Source organism: Halyomorpha halys, unplaced genomic scaffold (genome assembly GCF_000696795.3).
Source record: "Halyomorpha halys isolate HHAL.00 unplaced genomic scaffold, Hhal_1.1 Scaffold69.1, whole genome shotgun sequence".
NCBI lineage: Eukaryota > Metazoa > Arthropoda > Insecta > Hemiptera > Pentatomidae > Halyomorpha > Halyomorpha halys.
The window spans coordinates 664,764-681,329 of NW_027108206.1; the positions used below are offsets into that span (position 1 = coordinate 664,764).

At 29.4% G+C, this 16,566-nt stretch overlaps 1 protein-coding gene across 1 annotated transcript in view; it reads right to left on the reverse strand.

Moving 5' to 3' along the window:
• Positions 1-1,298: 1,298 nt before the first annotated feature.
• Dyb (Dystrobrevin) overlaps positions 1,299-16,566 on the reverse strand; it is a 31,298-nt gene continuing 16,030 nt past the window's right edge. Inside the window, exons 10-19 of the mRNA XM_014438867.3 lie at positions 15,730-15,820; positions 15,509-15,624; positions 14,804-14,969; positions 9,319-9,392; positions 7,968-8,053; positions 5,724-5,834; positions 4,867-4,917; positions 4,727-4,788; positions 3,297-3,344; positions 1,299-2,639 (exon numbers count right to left, since the gene is read on the reverse strand). Of these exons, the coding sequence (XP_014294353.1) occupies positions 2,583-2,639; positions 3,297-3,344; positions 4,727-4,788; positions 4,867-4,917; positions 5,724-5,834; positions 7,968-8,053; positions 9,319-9,392; positions 14,804-14,969; positions 15,509-15,624; positions 15,730-15,820 (862 nt within the window). The 3' untranslated portion in view covers positions 1,299-2,582. The remainder of the gene's footprint in view (positions 2,640-3,296; positions 3,345-4,726; positions 4,789-4,866; positions 4,918-5,723; positions 5,835-7,967; positions 8,054-9,318; positions 9,393-14,803; positions 14,970-15,508; positions 15,625-15,729; positions 15,821-16,566) is intronic.

Below are 16,566 nucleotides of genomic sequence, written 5' to 3' on the forward strand. Positions count from 1 at the left end.
GTGGTGAGTGAGGCCTAAACGTATTTTTCAAGCCTTTCTATAATCTATTAGATCCTAATCAAACTATTTTAAAAATTGTAATTTACATATTTTGCTTAACAAAGAATAAAACTGTTGTACAGTGGCAATACTAACATAATATATATATATAAAACATTGACATAATCTTCCCTAATCTGTAAACTGAAGTGGTGCACTTTATTTAATCTTTACCTGGGAGACAAAACTTACAACTGTTTTAATTTTTATTCTTAGTGCAATACTCGGTTTGGTCACATCTGCTTAAGGCCAGACATGGCTATAATTATCATTGCATTATCTAATTTCTCTAAAATAAAAAGTCACTTTTCTTGGAGAATGGAATTAATTAAATTTAATTTACTTGAAATAAGATATTCCTCTTGTGAATTAGCTGATTATTACTTCAAAAATTATTAACCAACACAGAATAATAACAATTAAAATAATTTATTATATTATGCCAAGCTCAGCCCCTAAATGACATATGGCTCTGACACTAGGAAGATACTACACTGAAAAATACATACTATAATTAAAGTTAACCAATTTAATGAATTCCTTATGTAAAAAATTGAAATTTTGATTCAAAGTAAACAGAAAACTCATAATAAGTTTCCATAGCTGGATCAGTACCTTGTTACCCTATACTAATCTGAGAAAATGTCTATAATTAAACTATTGACATTGAATACACCCAGCATTTCAGACCAGGGGCTTCCCAAGTATTAATATATAACATAGAGAATCATGTCATTTTCCATTCAATGTTTTTCTGAATAAAATAATGATTTGATGCTACAATTAGACAACAAAGTTTATAAGTATAATTTAAAGATCTATGAAATTAAGAATTATAACTAACACTATTTTACAATATTTCATCACTGAAAGTTTTTAAAGAAGTACTAGTCTGATAGTTACAAAGAAAATATCATGGAACTAGCCAGTTAAAGGCCATACCAAAGGTTGCTGATTTATTCCACCACCAAGTTCTATTTCTAGTCCTTAATTACTCCCTCCTGTCCTTAGAGATGTCTGATACCTCTTTTCTGTTTTATTTTACACCTTTAATGAAATCCTAGCTAATCTGCCCAACATCAACTTATTATCAAGTAACCATGCTAGTTAAGGTCAAAACTTGTATAGGATTTACTTATCTTATGTCTTGGGTGAGCTGAAGTCAAAAGCTGTCTATTATCTAGTAAAATCAATAATAATGTTTTTAAAAATATAAGTGACCAGACAGAATATAAAAATCAGACTTTTTCAAGAACCACTTTTTATTTATTAAGAAATAGCTGATAAAAATTTGTTTGCTCATAATTTATTTAAAGTTACAAAGAATGATTAGATTGGATCTTTTAAAATTCATTAGAAGGTTCTAAATCTATAGTAATCATGTCAAACAATGTTACTTTTGAATAAATAATGAAAATAAAGACAAATGGTAATGTCAAAACTGAGATAATTTTTAACGCGTTTTAATTCAAAGTATAGATGTAAATCTTATTTTTTAATACAAATGTTATACAGCTTATACAACAACAGCTTCACCTAGTAATAAAAGATAATTAGGCGGAGGAACACTGAAATTAAAGGTAACATGAAGGAAGCCAAGGCCCCTCTAGCAGACCAGTAAACAATTTTAATTTAGTTAAAGTTGATATTTTAGTGATTTGAAACAAACTGATGCTTATCTACAGGGAACAGAAACCCTAGTTTCCCAGAATTTAGTTTATCAATTTAAATTCATTTTGAGTAAAAGCACTACCTATCTTCCTTCTCACAGTGTTTTCTCCAATTATTTGGACTCATACATAGAAAAATAAAATTAAAAAAATACAGACCCCTCAACATTTTCAAGCAAGAGGAACTTATAAAACTATAATTCCACATTATCAATAAAAGCTCTGACTGAATTACATACCAATTGAACAGATTTGCAGCTGATGGATATATAATAGGACCTTTTCTTATGTAATCACCTATAGGTGTAAAACTAACTACCAGCATCAGGAAATTTCAGCCTGCTTGATAATTTAAATAATTAAAGGCGATAAAACACAAACATTTGTTCTTCGCATAGAATAAAAATTTGTCTTTTTGAATTATTGAAATAGTGACAAATTCAAAATTATTAAAAATTTAACCTGTAATTTTTCCCTAAAATTCACAGGGAAAACAAAAGTCTGTGAATAGCTTTATATTTTTAAGGTTGTAATAGACTAATGAAATTTTTTAAATTATACTTGCCAATTTTTTTTTTTTTTAGATGGAAAAATACAAGAATGTATGAAGTTACTAAGCATTTATTCAGTTATGACATACCTTTTAATCTATGAACTATCAATGGACTAGTTGATACTTAGAGATGGTTACGAATTTACTTAAACCATGATCCTACCATATAAAGATATATACATAATACATCAGTGATAAATGGTATATCAATCAGTCACCAAGGAAATGAAAGTTGTGGAGGACATAGTACATAAAATAATAAATAACCACTTATGTATATCATCATATTACACATATACAAGCTAATATAATACTTAAATTTATCTGTTAGACCACCTCAGCTGGTCCCAGTCTGATTCACTGGATCGTCTTGTCAGCTGTGAAGAAAAAGAAAATGATGAAATCATATATATACAAGTTTATTACATAATTCCGTATTCTAATAATTGTAAAATAAAAATTAGTTATTATTTAATCTGCAGTGGATATATTTTTTAAAAAAGGGACAAATATTGAATTTTATTTACACATGAAGTATTTATTACTTAACCGTCTAGCAGCTATTGTCACCTACAGATGACACAACTTCGAGTGTATAATAAGTAAGCGGATATTTTTAGCAATCCCAATGCACTTAGATTGGTTTGAACAACTGTTTCATTATAAAATATATAAGAAATGACCTATTGGCAAAATTTTACTCATTATTATTAGTTTGTTGAAAGTGTTTTGAGATTTCAGTAACTTGCACAATTTACACTTTGTTTTACTCAAATTAAAGGACAATAAAGGTAATTAAAAACTCTAAATACATGTATTATTAGAAAAAGTATTGTAAATTATAGCTATGATCCAAACTTCAATATAGTGTAACAGTGCCTATTGTCGCCTACATGTAGACACCCATGCCAAATCCATTAAAAAAATTTTTTTGGTGAAGTTCATATTTTAGTGTACTTTAGACTTAAAAATTAATCAATTAATAACTAAATTAAAACCTATAATAGGTAATAATAGAATAATAAGGGGCTTACAGAATGGTTGTTAACTGATTGTTCTTCCTTGTTGCTCAATGAATCTTTCTGAAAAAATAAAAGAACTATACAATTTTTCTGATTGCAACTTGAAAAAAAAAATACCTCCAATCAAACACTTATACTCCAACTTGAGAGTGCCCTAAACAAATAAATGTTTTATATAGTCATCTATTTCAAAGAAAATAAAACAACTGAAAAAGTATTATATATTATCAAGAGAAAGGAGTCTATCGACAAGGTGGAGCAGTCTACTTACTAAGGGGACTCCATGATAGGCACCACGTTTTAATTTAATTTTTTTAATTTAAATAATTTTATTGTAGAAAAATACCTAATTTTTTCAAATCAAACGATAATATATATATATTTTAAGTATAACACAGAAGTGCACACATGCAAATGTTCTATTTGGTTGGGAGAGAGTTCCAAAAATAAATCTGCCCCTGACAACAAATGGTCTCAGTCAAGAGGAATACAAATAGTTATCTAGAATACAGCAGTTAATATAACAAAAACATATAATAAATAACAAAAGATAAGTTTCATCTTTAAAATATTTATATTTAAAAAAAAAAATCTTTCCTCACCAACGATGTAGACATTTAACAAAGAATAAAACTGTTGTACAGTGGCAATACTAACATAAAATAGATAGGTAGGTCTAGATATAGATTGTGTTTCATCTTTAGTAATTAGGTAATTTAAACTTAAATTAATTTGTTTAAAATAACATAATATGGTATCAGAACAAAGTTAAATAGAGAGGAGATAATTATAAATTTTCTGGAATGATCTTAGGACATATCACCAAACTGAATATTATCTCCTCCATGAAGGACTCGTTGAGGCCTTCATTCAGTAAAGTATCACACAGTTATACAATACTGACGAATACAAACCAGACGACACCCCAATGCACTCAGTAAAGTAATCAGATTGGAATGTATGTGATCATTAAGGCAAAAAAATAATGATGAGGAGACTTCAGTAAACAAAATAATAAAGTAATTGGATCAAGAGATTATACCAAAGAAAAACACCATTTATGATAGGTATATGGTTATATTGACCACACATAATGAACGAATGGATTGTATTAATTTTATTAGAATCTAAAAGTAAGAGCTATTACAAATGCAATTTCAAAGATTTACAAGATAAAAATGATAATGATTCAGTTTTTAGAATATAATAGAATTAAATATGGCTGATAATCATACGCCTAAATACATCAACATCTATTATGGCAACAACTTAGGCAGTAGACTTATACTCCTTCAGTTTTTACAACAAAAAGCTCAAATTTATGAAAATATTGGTTTAATATTTTTACACATTTAACAAAAAATAATCAGTCTCATAATAAAATTTGAATTAAAACTGCTAAATCTCTAAAGTGGAAAAGTAAACAAAAAAATAATACAAACTGTAATAACTTGTCCATTGTATCCTCCACTTTCTTTCCAGTCATTTTCACTGTTTTCAAAATCTGAAATAAAGATTATTGCATGTTTGTAAGGAAACATTAAGAACCAGTTGATAGAAATGCTAACAATATTACAATTACCTATTGTTTTCTGGAACCTATCTTCAATAGGAGTTTCATCCTGGTCTGAACCTAACAAATAAAGAATATAAATGTCAATTTTGAAGGAATTGATGGTCTAAAAAAATTATTCAATACCAAAATGGATAGATATATTTAAAAGCTGTCAATATGCAATAAATTTTCATGAATTTCTTTCTTTTTTTTGAGAATATACATAGAGAATGGCATACATTATTTAATTAACAGATAATTTTCAAGATCTATAGGTTTTATTTCTTCTTCTAAAAGTGAAATTGTATATCATATATCAAGCTCAAGCTTAGAGCGTTGTTATAAATCAGAATCATTATTTGTCACGATAGGCCAAGTTTACATAATAATGATATATACAAAGAACTTTAATTTAGAAAAAAGGAACCAAAGACATAAAAACTTAATAAAATTAGAATCATCCTTTAGTTTCATATGAACCTATATACTAGACTTCATGCACTGAAATATAAGATTGATTGCTGATGATTTGTTTTGCTGATTTATTTGATACAAATAAGTATATAAATGTTACAATGCACACATAATACATGGCAATCCCCAAATAGGAAAAGTAGAACAAATATGTGCATTCATTGCCAGGATAATTAAATTTAACACAGACCTTCCAATCTAAATTGAACAGTAAATTAGCAAGATAAATTTCCTTAATCTAACCTCACTTCATCATAATTTAAGTTCTTTTAATAGTAAATTTCATATTTTGTAAATATCTATAGCAATGATTGATTCACTATTAAATGATAAATAGAAAGATGATGTTATAGTATATAAATGTTAAAAACATATTGATACTTGGAAATACGTTAATAGAAGTAATTTACCAGAATTAAGTTCTCTAACAAGTGAAGACATTGCATTAGTTACAGAATCTGCAGCTTCTAATAAATCATTACAAAGACTACGACCACCCATGGTTGATGCAGAATTTGAAACTAAAAACAAAATTATTGAATTAGATTTATTTTTGTAAGTGAACAAAAAAATTACATTTTTCAAGAGGTAATTAACTATTACTATAAATCTAGGAGATGATACTAGAGTATCGGAGTGATAAAAATGAAAAGTATAATAGCTTTGTACACCTAATAAAGGCTAGTTAAGTGTACCTAATTCTATCAGCTCCAGTAGAGATTATGAATAATTACTCTGTTACTAATATTGATATTTATTCTGAGTTAGAAATAGGAATGAATTCAATAACTTTACCGCAGATTTTAAGTAGAAAAATTTCTGTATATTTATAGACACTGTGGAAAAAGAGACAGACAGGTATCTTAAAATGTGCCAACACTAAAATATTTACATCAATGGTTAGAAGGAAAACAGAGGTAGGATTAGTGGTATTGTTATCAATAGAGAGAAGAGAGAATTTATCAACCTTGATAGGTCCTTTTGGAAATTAACATATAAGGCCTAAATAGGTTTCACAAGCTGAACTTGGGAATATCTGACCTGTTAGCAAAAGCTCTGATTTACCTTCATAATTCAGAAAATACTGTCAATTCTTGATAAGTTTGCTTGAAATAATGTATTAGGTTAATATTAAAGCATTAAATAAAAAAAAAATAATTAACTTATTATTAATAAAATGTTAACCAGTTAATAATCCATAAAGTGTAGATATGAAACATAAAATGTATTTATCATAATTTATAATCTGAAAAAAGGTGATGAAATGAAAAATTAACAACAGCAACAGTTACCACTTGATTGTATATTTTATTAATTCTAATACATTTTTGTTTTCAAGCATATGTATTTTTCGCATTACAAACTCATTTTTTGTAAATTTCTGCTATCTTGTTGTTCCATACTAGTTCAGCTTCCTAATAAAGGACTACAGCTTGGCAAAAATGTTGAAAAACATTAACCCATAATAGGATAAAATTATTAAAATGTATTTTATGTGCCTATTTATCCTTTTTGATGTTTAATATTTATTTCTAGTGTTTTTTGCTGAAATCACAAAATAATAGGTAGGTACACCATACGCACCAATGCCTATTCTGAAAAATATTAAATGCATGAACTTGCTAGGGGTCACTGATACAAATGGCATACTAAAATTGTTTAGAGCAGTTTTATAATTGCCATTAATTGTTGTTAATAATAAATAGATGTTTTATATGTTTAGAAATGTATTTATTTATAATTCTAAAACTTTATGGACATATTTGAACTTAATTATACTGAAATTGATTAAGTGTTCCCCAAAATTTCTCAATCTCATGGAATGTGGAACAGAATCAGGGCTATAGGGATCAGATTTTTCACTAATTATTTCTCGATTAAGTGGTGAGTGAGGCCTAAACGTATTTTTCAAGCCTTTCTATAATCTATTAGATCCTAATCAAACTATTTTAAAAATTGTAATTTACATATTTTACATATTATCTGGAACAACATGTGTACTAGTGACCTATTGGTATTGGTGTTGGAACTAGTCCGGCAAGTGGGCCTGGTAATCCACCATGACAACCCCTAGCGGCTACTTTGAAATTGCCGCTGCATACTAACCAAGGTGGAAGTGTCAAGACATATTTCTCAGAATCGCCGAAAAATTAATATTAACTGTCCCAGGTGGGAATCGAACCCACAACGTTCCAAACTGAGTGCTCTGGGATGCACGCCCCAACACGCATGGGGGTTGTTAGTTTAAGTAATATTACACCTTATTGCGTGTTTTTCCCCTGACCACACCCCCAACTATCTTTTCCTTGATTACCTTTACAGTCAACAATATCTGCATCAATTTAAAAAAATGTGTATAATTATAACTGAAAACATACATATATTTATTAAATAAATTTAAATTTATTTAGTTATAAAACTTTTTTTTTTTTGTTTGTCATAGTAACTAAATAATAAATAGGACTAAATGACATTTGATACTGATATTCCTGAAATAATACATAAAACTGATTTAACCAAGGATCTATGGAAAAACATATATTTAGGACCTATAAAAACAAATTATTCAATTTATGATAAATTAAATCATTATGCTATTAATTATTAATTTTCAAATCATTATACAACATGAACAATGACAAATGTAATATTACCAAGGTGACAAGAAGAGCCGCCAAATGGTGTCCTAATATCATTCCCATCAAGAGCCGAATTAGGTGTTGGTGTAGGTGGTGCTGATCTAAAGAGTAAATAACAATTTCATATACCTAAAGTAATAGTAAGTAAGTTGTTACAATGTTTGTTAGAAAATTTCATGAATTATATTTAGTATGGAAAGTGATGGTATAGGATTATTACTTTTTGAAATTGAATGTAAAATCATCTTTATGCTGGCACATATGATCCCCTTAAAACAAAACAATCAAACAATGAATGTTCACTATTTAGATGACAGGATTTCCTATGCTGCAGCATGCAAAACTATAACTGCAAATAATACATACTTGCATAAAATGGAAGAAATGAGATTTGAAAAAGTAAAGGATAGAAATAGAAAAGAAATTCTTAAATGAGAGACTGCAAGAATGTACAGGAAACCAAAGAGAAGATATACAGCCCAAGGAAAAATCACAGGAATCAAGGAATGTGATAAATTCAGAGAGAAAAAAGATTAAAAAATTCTAAATCTATTTAATAAGGTAATGAAGAACATGAGAAGTGAAGCAGATGATGAATATACTCTGAAATTTGTAAAGAATATACATCCTTCTTACAAATATATATATATATATTTATATATATATATAAGTTTGCAAGAGTACTTTCATGAACTCCTAGATGCTAAATGAGTAATGAAATTGTGGAAGCAAATGAAGACAAACCTGAGAATTACATGCAAAAACATCCATTTTTTTCCTGAATAATTTATTATAAGTTTTTATAAGTAAGGTAGGGCAATATTCTAAGCTCTAAATCATTGGTTATAATAATGGATGATGTGATCACAATATGAACTCCAGAAAGACTCCAAGTAGTTAATCTTCCAAGTAGGGAGCAACAGAAGAAGGGAATGTAAATAAATATATCTAGATGATATATAGTCAGGAGAGGGGTGTGTGGTTACAACAAAACACATATTAGAGCAGAACAGTTTAATTTATGCTATTTAAGTCCACTTTGGAGACCTTATTTGGGGCTACAAACAATATAATAAAGAATAATGCAAAGAAGAGGACAGAAACATTGGCATACATTAAATGACTTTTCACTACTCTGTTTTCCTTTTACTGCCATCCTGATCACCTTCCCATGAATTATAAATAGAGCTAGCCATTTCATACATAAAGCTATATGAAATATAAAAATAAATATAAATAACATTGAATATTAATTTGTTTAGAAGTTAATGGAGATTCAGCCTCAATACATGAACTTACTCAAGTATTATTATTTCACTATATTGGAGTGTGTTCTTAAAATTATATAAATTATTTGTTATATTACCTGGAGGATGGTGGTGGTGATTTACTGGATCTAGGAGAAGTATTAGGAGTTGACTTCGGAGAATTTTGATGATTCTGAAAATTGGGGAAAAAATAATATAAAAAAATACTTCAATAATAATATTGATCAGCAGGTATAAAAATGGTTTATGAAATATCTTCAGGAAAGTGAATCAACAATATAAAAACTTTTTAAAATTTCTTTTATTTATAACTACATAATAATAACAAGTTCTGTCAGATTTAACTGAGCCTTTTTTTCATCAAATTTTTTTATAACCAAACAAATAACAATTACAATGGAGATAACCAAGAAATGAATAAATCATTTACCATTAGCTAAACTCTATGGTATCGAGGTACATACATGGACTGGAAAATTTCATACACTGCAACAACAACATTAAAAAGTAGTTACATTTTTTAGCAAAAATAGAGAACAGGGCACTTTTGTTTTTAGAAATAAAAAGGCATATCAAATTGGAAAAGTCCAGCAGATATACAAATGTGCATTATTGCTCAAGGACACATTTGAAAACCAAATAAAAAATTCCACAATATGTTGCCCTGTTAGAGGTTTCAGAAAAAAAGTGAAGGTGAAGTTAAAAAATGCAGAAAAAAAAGCTCTGAGGATAGACAAAGAAATGAGAACAAACAAGGATAGAGCTATATTTAAGGCGAACAAAAGTAATAACACCCTTATGATGAATATAGATAAGAACCATCAGAAGATATGAGATAAGAAGTACGATAAGAGCTGCTAAGGCCTTTAGTTTTTAGAAAACTGAACAAGAAGCTGCTTTAGGAAATTTGAAAATACCTAAACTGTATGACCAACTTGTAATTAATAAAACAGGAACATCATTGAGACTGACTGTTTCATACAGACACTCATACCTCTAAAGTAAGTAAATAATTGGCTGTACAGCTCAAACCCCATATTGGACAGGCACCATGTAACTTAAAAAACTCTACACACTCTATAGATCAACTAAAAGGCATTATATACAGTAACGATCTGCTAGTCAGCTTCGATGTGGAGTTTATTTTTATTAGTGTTACAGTAAAGAACCCAAAAGAGATCTTGAAAGAAAAATAATAATTTAATGAAAAAACCTTGAACATTTGTATATCCTGCTTGGCATCCAGTTGTTTCAAATTCAGAGGGATCTTGTATAAGCAAGTAGATGTGGTCACAAGAAAGTTACTGCTGCTTTGATAACTAATATATTCATGAAAACCATTATGGGTTCCTTCAAAGATAATTAGAACAATCCACACAGCCATAAAAATCATTATTAAGATAGAAGTGGAACAAAAACTCTCATTTAGGATATGAGGTATAGAAAAAAAGATGGTAGCCTGGAGCAACATAAGTTTATTTGCTCCAAATAATAATTATATCCATCAGAACTGACCTCAAAAAGGAGGGTTATAACCACATTATCTTGCCTTGAAACTCCAGTTTGGTACACAAATTGATCATTGTAATAATTTAATAAGTCCTCGGAACAAAATTAATGAAAATTTGGAACCTTAAAATATTCTCTAAAGATAATTTTCTTCAAAAACCAAAGGTATAGCATGGTTTTATTCTTTCTTTTCAGTATAGCCAATGAGCAATTTTATAAACTCAATGTGCACAAGAAGACAAGCATATGGTTAATATCTCAGGATATGGTCAGGGTTTCAGGCATTTCACTTCTGGGGAGGGGGGAGGTTCAAAATATCCAGGAACTTCTGTGAAGTAGCTGCAAGATATAGAGTGATGGTTATCCATATTCCCAGGGCAAAGATCTGAAAGAAGAGCTAATCACAAAGGTGATAAGTTTGATGAGTGATAACCATGCCACATTCAGTGGTATTAGGTGGCTGGATGTTTGTGTCCTCCAAAGACATACATCTTAATATGAACTATACAGGGCATTTAATATTAATTAAACACTCTTACTATAATGAGTTTACTGTACATAGCAACTGTTTAAACGTTACATCATAAATGTCCTCAGAAATATAAAACTGAAAAATAAGGTATATTTTGCCAAAAATAATTAAAGTTTACATAAAAAATAATACGGAAAAAAAATTGAATAAAATTGATTAGGAAATTCAGAAAATAAAAAAATATATTATTAAATTTAATTTTTAAACTTTTTTTTATGATTATTAAAAAAATTGTTTACACCAAATAAAAAATTCTATAATAATAAAACAATATACAAAATTAAAAGAGAATAGTTACACTGAAAAAAAAAAAAGATGAGCTTCACCTGGCAGCATTATCCATTGTCTATTTAACAGCAAGCCGGCACTCAAATAGGGCCTATATATTGTGGACTGCACTCATCCTGCATATAAACTTGTATTTTCGACAGTTCACTGAAAGCAAGTGGAAAAAAAATGAAAGCTGCGGCCACTTATGCAACTTTGTTCTGATGATATAGGATAGGGTTCACTAAACCATTAGTATACCAAACTGAATGATAAAGAACTTCCTTTTAAGGATCTTAGGAAATTCAAAAAAACATAAGAGCACACTGCATACCCCAATGGACATCAATGCATGTACCTGGCTCTGTGGGAGCAGCAATACAATCCAGAGAGATCACAAAAACATTTCATTAACCCTTTAACATACTTTGTAATGATGACCCATATAATCCTTGTTGGACCAGATAAAGACGGAGCTGGGCTCTAAGGCCGGAGTGTTACTGGAGAGGTTTTCCACTCTCTCCCTCTTCAACTGTTGACAATGATATAATTTTGAGACTGGTCAACCTTAGAAGATCAAGTGGTGTTTTAAAGAATTTAAAATACTTTTTATACTATTTTTATATTATAATATTTATATAATAGACAGATAACGTATGAATTTAGTTAATATATGCTGGAGTGGGCTCAAAGACCTAGCACTGACTATCGTCAACTGTCAAACCCTTTTTAAATTTATTGTATGCCTCTATGTCAATCCTTATATGTTTTTGCCACTTGTTATTACTAGTTATATTCTTCATTATTTTTTTAAAAATTATATACTTTGTGTACTTTTATATATACAGGGCTCACTAGGAGGAAATTCAAGTTATTGAGGGAAGGATAGTTTTCCGAAAATTTAGTAGCCATCAACTATACTTTTCTATTTCATTCATTGTCAAGAAATTTTTTAAGAAAAACACATTCTTTTTTTTTTTAAATACAAATTTCTCTAGCCTAACAAAACATTTATCAACTTTTATAACCAATTTTGGAATTAAAGAGGAATTTTCTATAAAATAACTAATAATTTGTATGAAAATATCACTTCATTAGGCAATCATAGCAATCATAGCGAAGTAAACTAGTAAAAATTAATAATTTTCAGGAATATTTGGTAAAATCTCATGCTATGAATTTTCGAGGTACAAACCTTGGAGATTTCATAAATTTGCTTCATTTCCAGTTTTCCAACAGCACATCCATTTTTACAATGATAGTTTTTTAGATTTTAAAGAACTACTGAGATTGGGAACTCTAAAACCCTTAGATAATAAGAGAATCTAGTATTTTTTTAAAAACAAGTTTTGGTATTTTGTATCAATGGTTTTGTTCTTCAAAACTTTTTCTAAAGGGGTATCTACTGCAAACACAGTGTTATTCATTTGGAATGGTATTTATTGTTTGTCCAACAAATTTTATTTTATTTATTTTTGTTTATTATGGCATAGAGGAGGTTATAACAATGTAGTAATTAGGAAATAGAGTTAAATCAAATACCAAAACGCCTGAATACTGAGATATCTCCAAGTTTAGGTGTATTATTTCATTGGGCTAAAAAAGCCAACTTATAGTTAGAGGCAGTGGATAGTAACTGTTATCTCAAAGCGATTAAAGTTTGTATCAGGGTTCAAATTATGTGTAACTGTTGTTAATTGAATTTAACCACAAAAGGTCAAATTTTGAAGTGTTTATAGGTGTTAACTCATGAAAAACGTATTCAGCAGGACAATCAACATTCTAATTAATTTTATGAATAATATGAACTCAACTGAAAAAAATATACTAAGAGCCTGGGATAAATTATAGCCTAACGAACTAAGTGCTAATGAAGAAATTACTAATGATAATGAAGACTACTATATAAATAAAGTGGCAAAAATATGTACCATGGTTTTAGGATTTGCACAAAGCGATGAAAATGATTTCAGTGAGTGGTTGGTTGTTAACAATCCAGGATACTGAATTTGAGTGACCAAGAAATAGCATCTACAAAGTCTGAAAAAGACAATTCAGAAGGGGAAATTGAAGAGGTAGGACAGACAGATTTGGAACCTATCTTAACAGATTGAGATAGAAAGGTGAGGTTGGTGGCACTGAACTACATTTTTGGTAAACTATCTTCCCCTTAATTACTAAAATTTCTTCCTAGAGCACCCTTTAGTGTCGAAAAAAACCCAGCAATTATTTTAGGCTACAATCCTAAAGATTCAATTGATTGGATTGTGACTTTCCTATTAAAAATATACAGCAGAGAAAAAACAAACAATGAGATTTAAAACAATAAATAAATACACGAAGAATTCATTTACTTACTCAAGAAAAGGCTAGAAAAGGATTCTGTCCCAGTGTTTTGTCTACTCAAGGTCGCCGTACCAGTGGCCTGATCTACTATACCTTTCCAAAGGAAAAAGAATAACCACAGTTGGATTCACGACAAAGAAAGGAGATATTTCAACAATCTTCAACACATTGAAATATACAATCTTCATGGATAAAGTCTTTTGAGAGCTATCATAATCTCTAACAATGGACTGATGCGAACACTCAATGCCAAATAAAGAAAGAAAAATATTGAAAAGACAGTAATGAGCAACCAATATATATGTAATTGAGGAGCTTTTGTGATTGCTCCAAAAAGCTCTTCAAAATAGTACACCTCCAAATCCACACATAAGAGCTCCTTTACTTATGTAGATAAAAGAAAGGAAATCAAAGATTACAAACTCTAGAGCTACCCTCTAAAGAAAAACCTAATATAACAGTATTATCAAAACATTGAAACTTAAAATAAACAATCAACTAAAACAGTTTTGAATTGATATTGTTTTAATTAGAGATTACTGTTACTGGTATTGGTAGGGGGAACTAGTCTGGTAAGTGGGCCATTTCGCAAACCCCTGAAAGCTATTTAGAGGTTACTGTCCCATACTAACCAGAGAGAGTAACAATGATCACTTCTTGGGACTATAATATTAAATAATCTATGTAGGAATCGAACCCACCATTCTGAATTGAGCACTCTGGGGCCCTCACTCCAAGCAGGCCAATTGAATTTAGGGGTAAATAAGGTGTTTAAAAAAATATTGAATATGGCCCACATTGATATTATCATGTAGGCCAATAAACTATAAAAAAAAAAGTAGAATTATTCCTAGAACTTAAAGAAATTAAAATTGGTAGTCATTGAGAAACTTTTGAGTCAGGACATATACAAATTATTATTATGATACCTTCAACAACTTCATGAGTCCTTCTAATTGAAGCATAAGGTGCCTCCTGGAGTCTTGAAGAGAAGTCAAATGTGACTCAAGTTCCTCTTTCCGTTTTCGCAGTGCTCTCAACTCTGACATTAAAGCAGGATTCTCTTCTAAGCTCAAAGCTGTCTCCTGTTGTCTCCTAAAAAAGAGATTCTTGTCCATGGCTTTGTTTATAAAAAATAAAATAAATTTAAATTTATTTACTTATGTATTATTTTATTTTATACACTTCCAGTAACAATTTTTTTTTTAATGTTTTGGATTATTTCACATTGTTTAAATGTTTTAAAGAAAATATGATATACATTAACTTTCTAGAGCCCTTATTCAGTAATTCAGTTAAAAAACCCGCATAACATTCATGTATCAGATGATACATATTATACATAGATTCAGTGGCATATGCAGGTGACGACAATATGTCATCATGGTTAAAAAAACAGGTATTTAAACTTTATTTGGCTAAATATTACACTGTATACATTATATAGTGCTTATTTAAATTAAAAGAAAATATCAACAACAGTCCAATTTAACAGAACTGGATAAGGTAAACTGGTGCCACATAGCTTCTTTTCATAAAAGAAAGAAAATTGTTTGCATAATAATTTTTCTGAATAGCTCAATGTCTATCTACAATGATTTAAAGAAACAAAAGTAAAGAATGCTTCTTCTTACCTAAGTCTAGTGATTTCACGCATGATTTCTCTATTTTTTGCTTCAAGTTGAAGTATTAACTCGCGCTGTGCCCTGGAGTTATCCAATCCTAGGTTTCCTTCGATAGGGCTCCTTCCCTGTTTTTTTTATCAATTTAAAAAAGAAAAACAGCACTAGAATATTAAATTGGCATTTAAAATTCTCCTTTTATAATTCACAATTTTAGTTTAAAATGAACTTACTGCTTGAGCTTCTTGTGCAAGTCGAGCAGCATACCTTGCAATTAGGCGGTGCTCATCATCTATCCGCATACTTTGAATTCCTTTACCAGGACTGCAAATATAATAATATGTAAATGTTTTAGATCTAATGAGCACAACTAATAAATTAATAAATAAATAAAACTGTTTATTTCATAAATTAGAAAACAAGAACTAATTGAAATATAAAACCTAGAAAAGAAAAGAGTTATAAAGATGATTCTATACCACTACATTCACCAAACTAAAAGTTAAAATAATTTTTTTAAAGATAATTATGTACAATATTGTAACATACACAATAATCAAAAAAATGAAGAGCAAGGCTTTGTGAATAAGCAGGTAATGATATTTTAAAACATTAAATTGAGGATGTATAACAATAATAAATATATATTGATGAGAGATAGTTGACCATAGATAAATTATATGAGGAGTAGATGGTTGGTGGGTGCGGTCAAATTATAACACAAATAAGTAGAAATGACTTATTTAATTGTGACGTTTCGGCCAGAATTTCTAGCCTTCATTAGGGCTGTTAGTAGTAGATCAAACAGCCAAGTGTTGGCTGCAAGTGTTTCATCTGCTACTAACAGCCCTGATGAAGGCTACAAATTCTGGCCGAAACGTTGGCACAATTAAATAAGACATTTCTACTTATTTGTGTTATAATTTGACCCCACTCCACAACCCTCTTCTCCTCAAATAAATAAATATATATATACATATATATTCATTTTTAACCCCTTTTCAGTAAGCACCCCTTAGCAACGAGCAGATCTGTCAGACCCATGGTAGTCCATTGCAGACAGGTTTCAC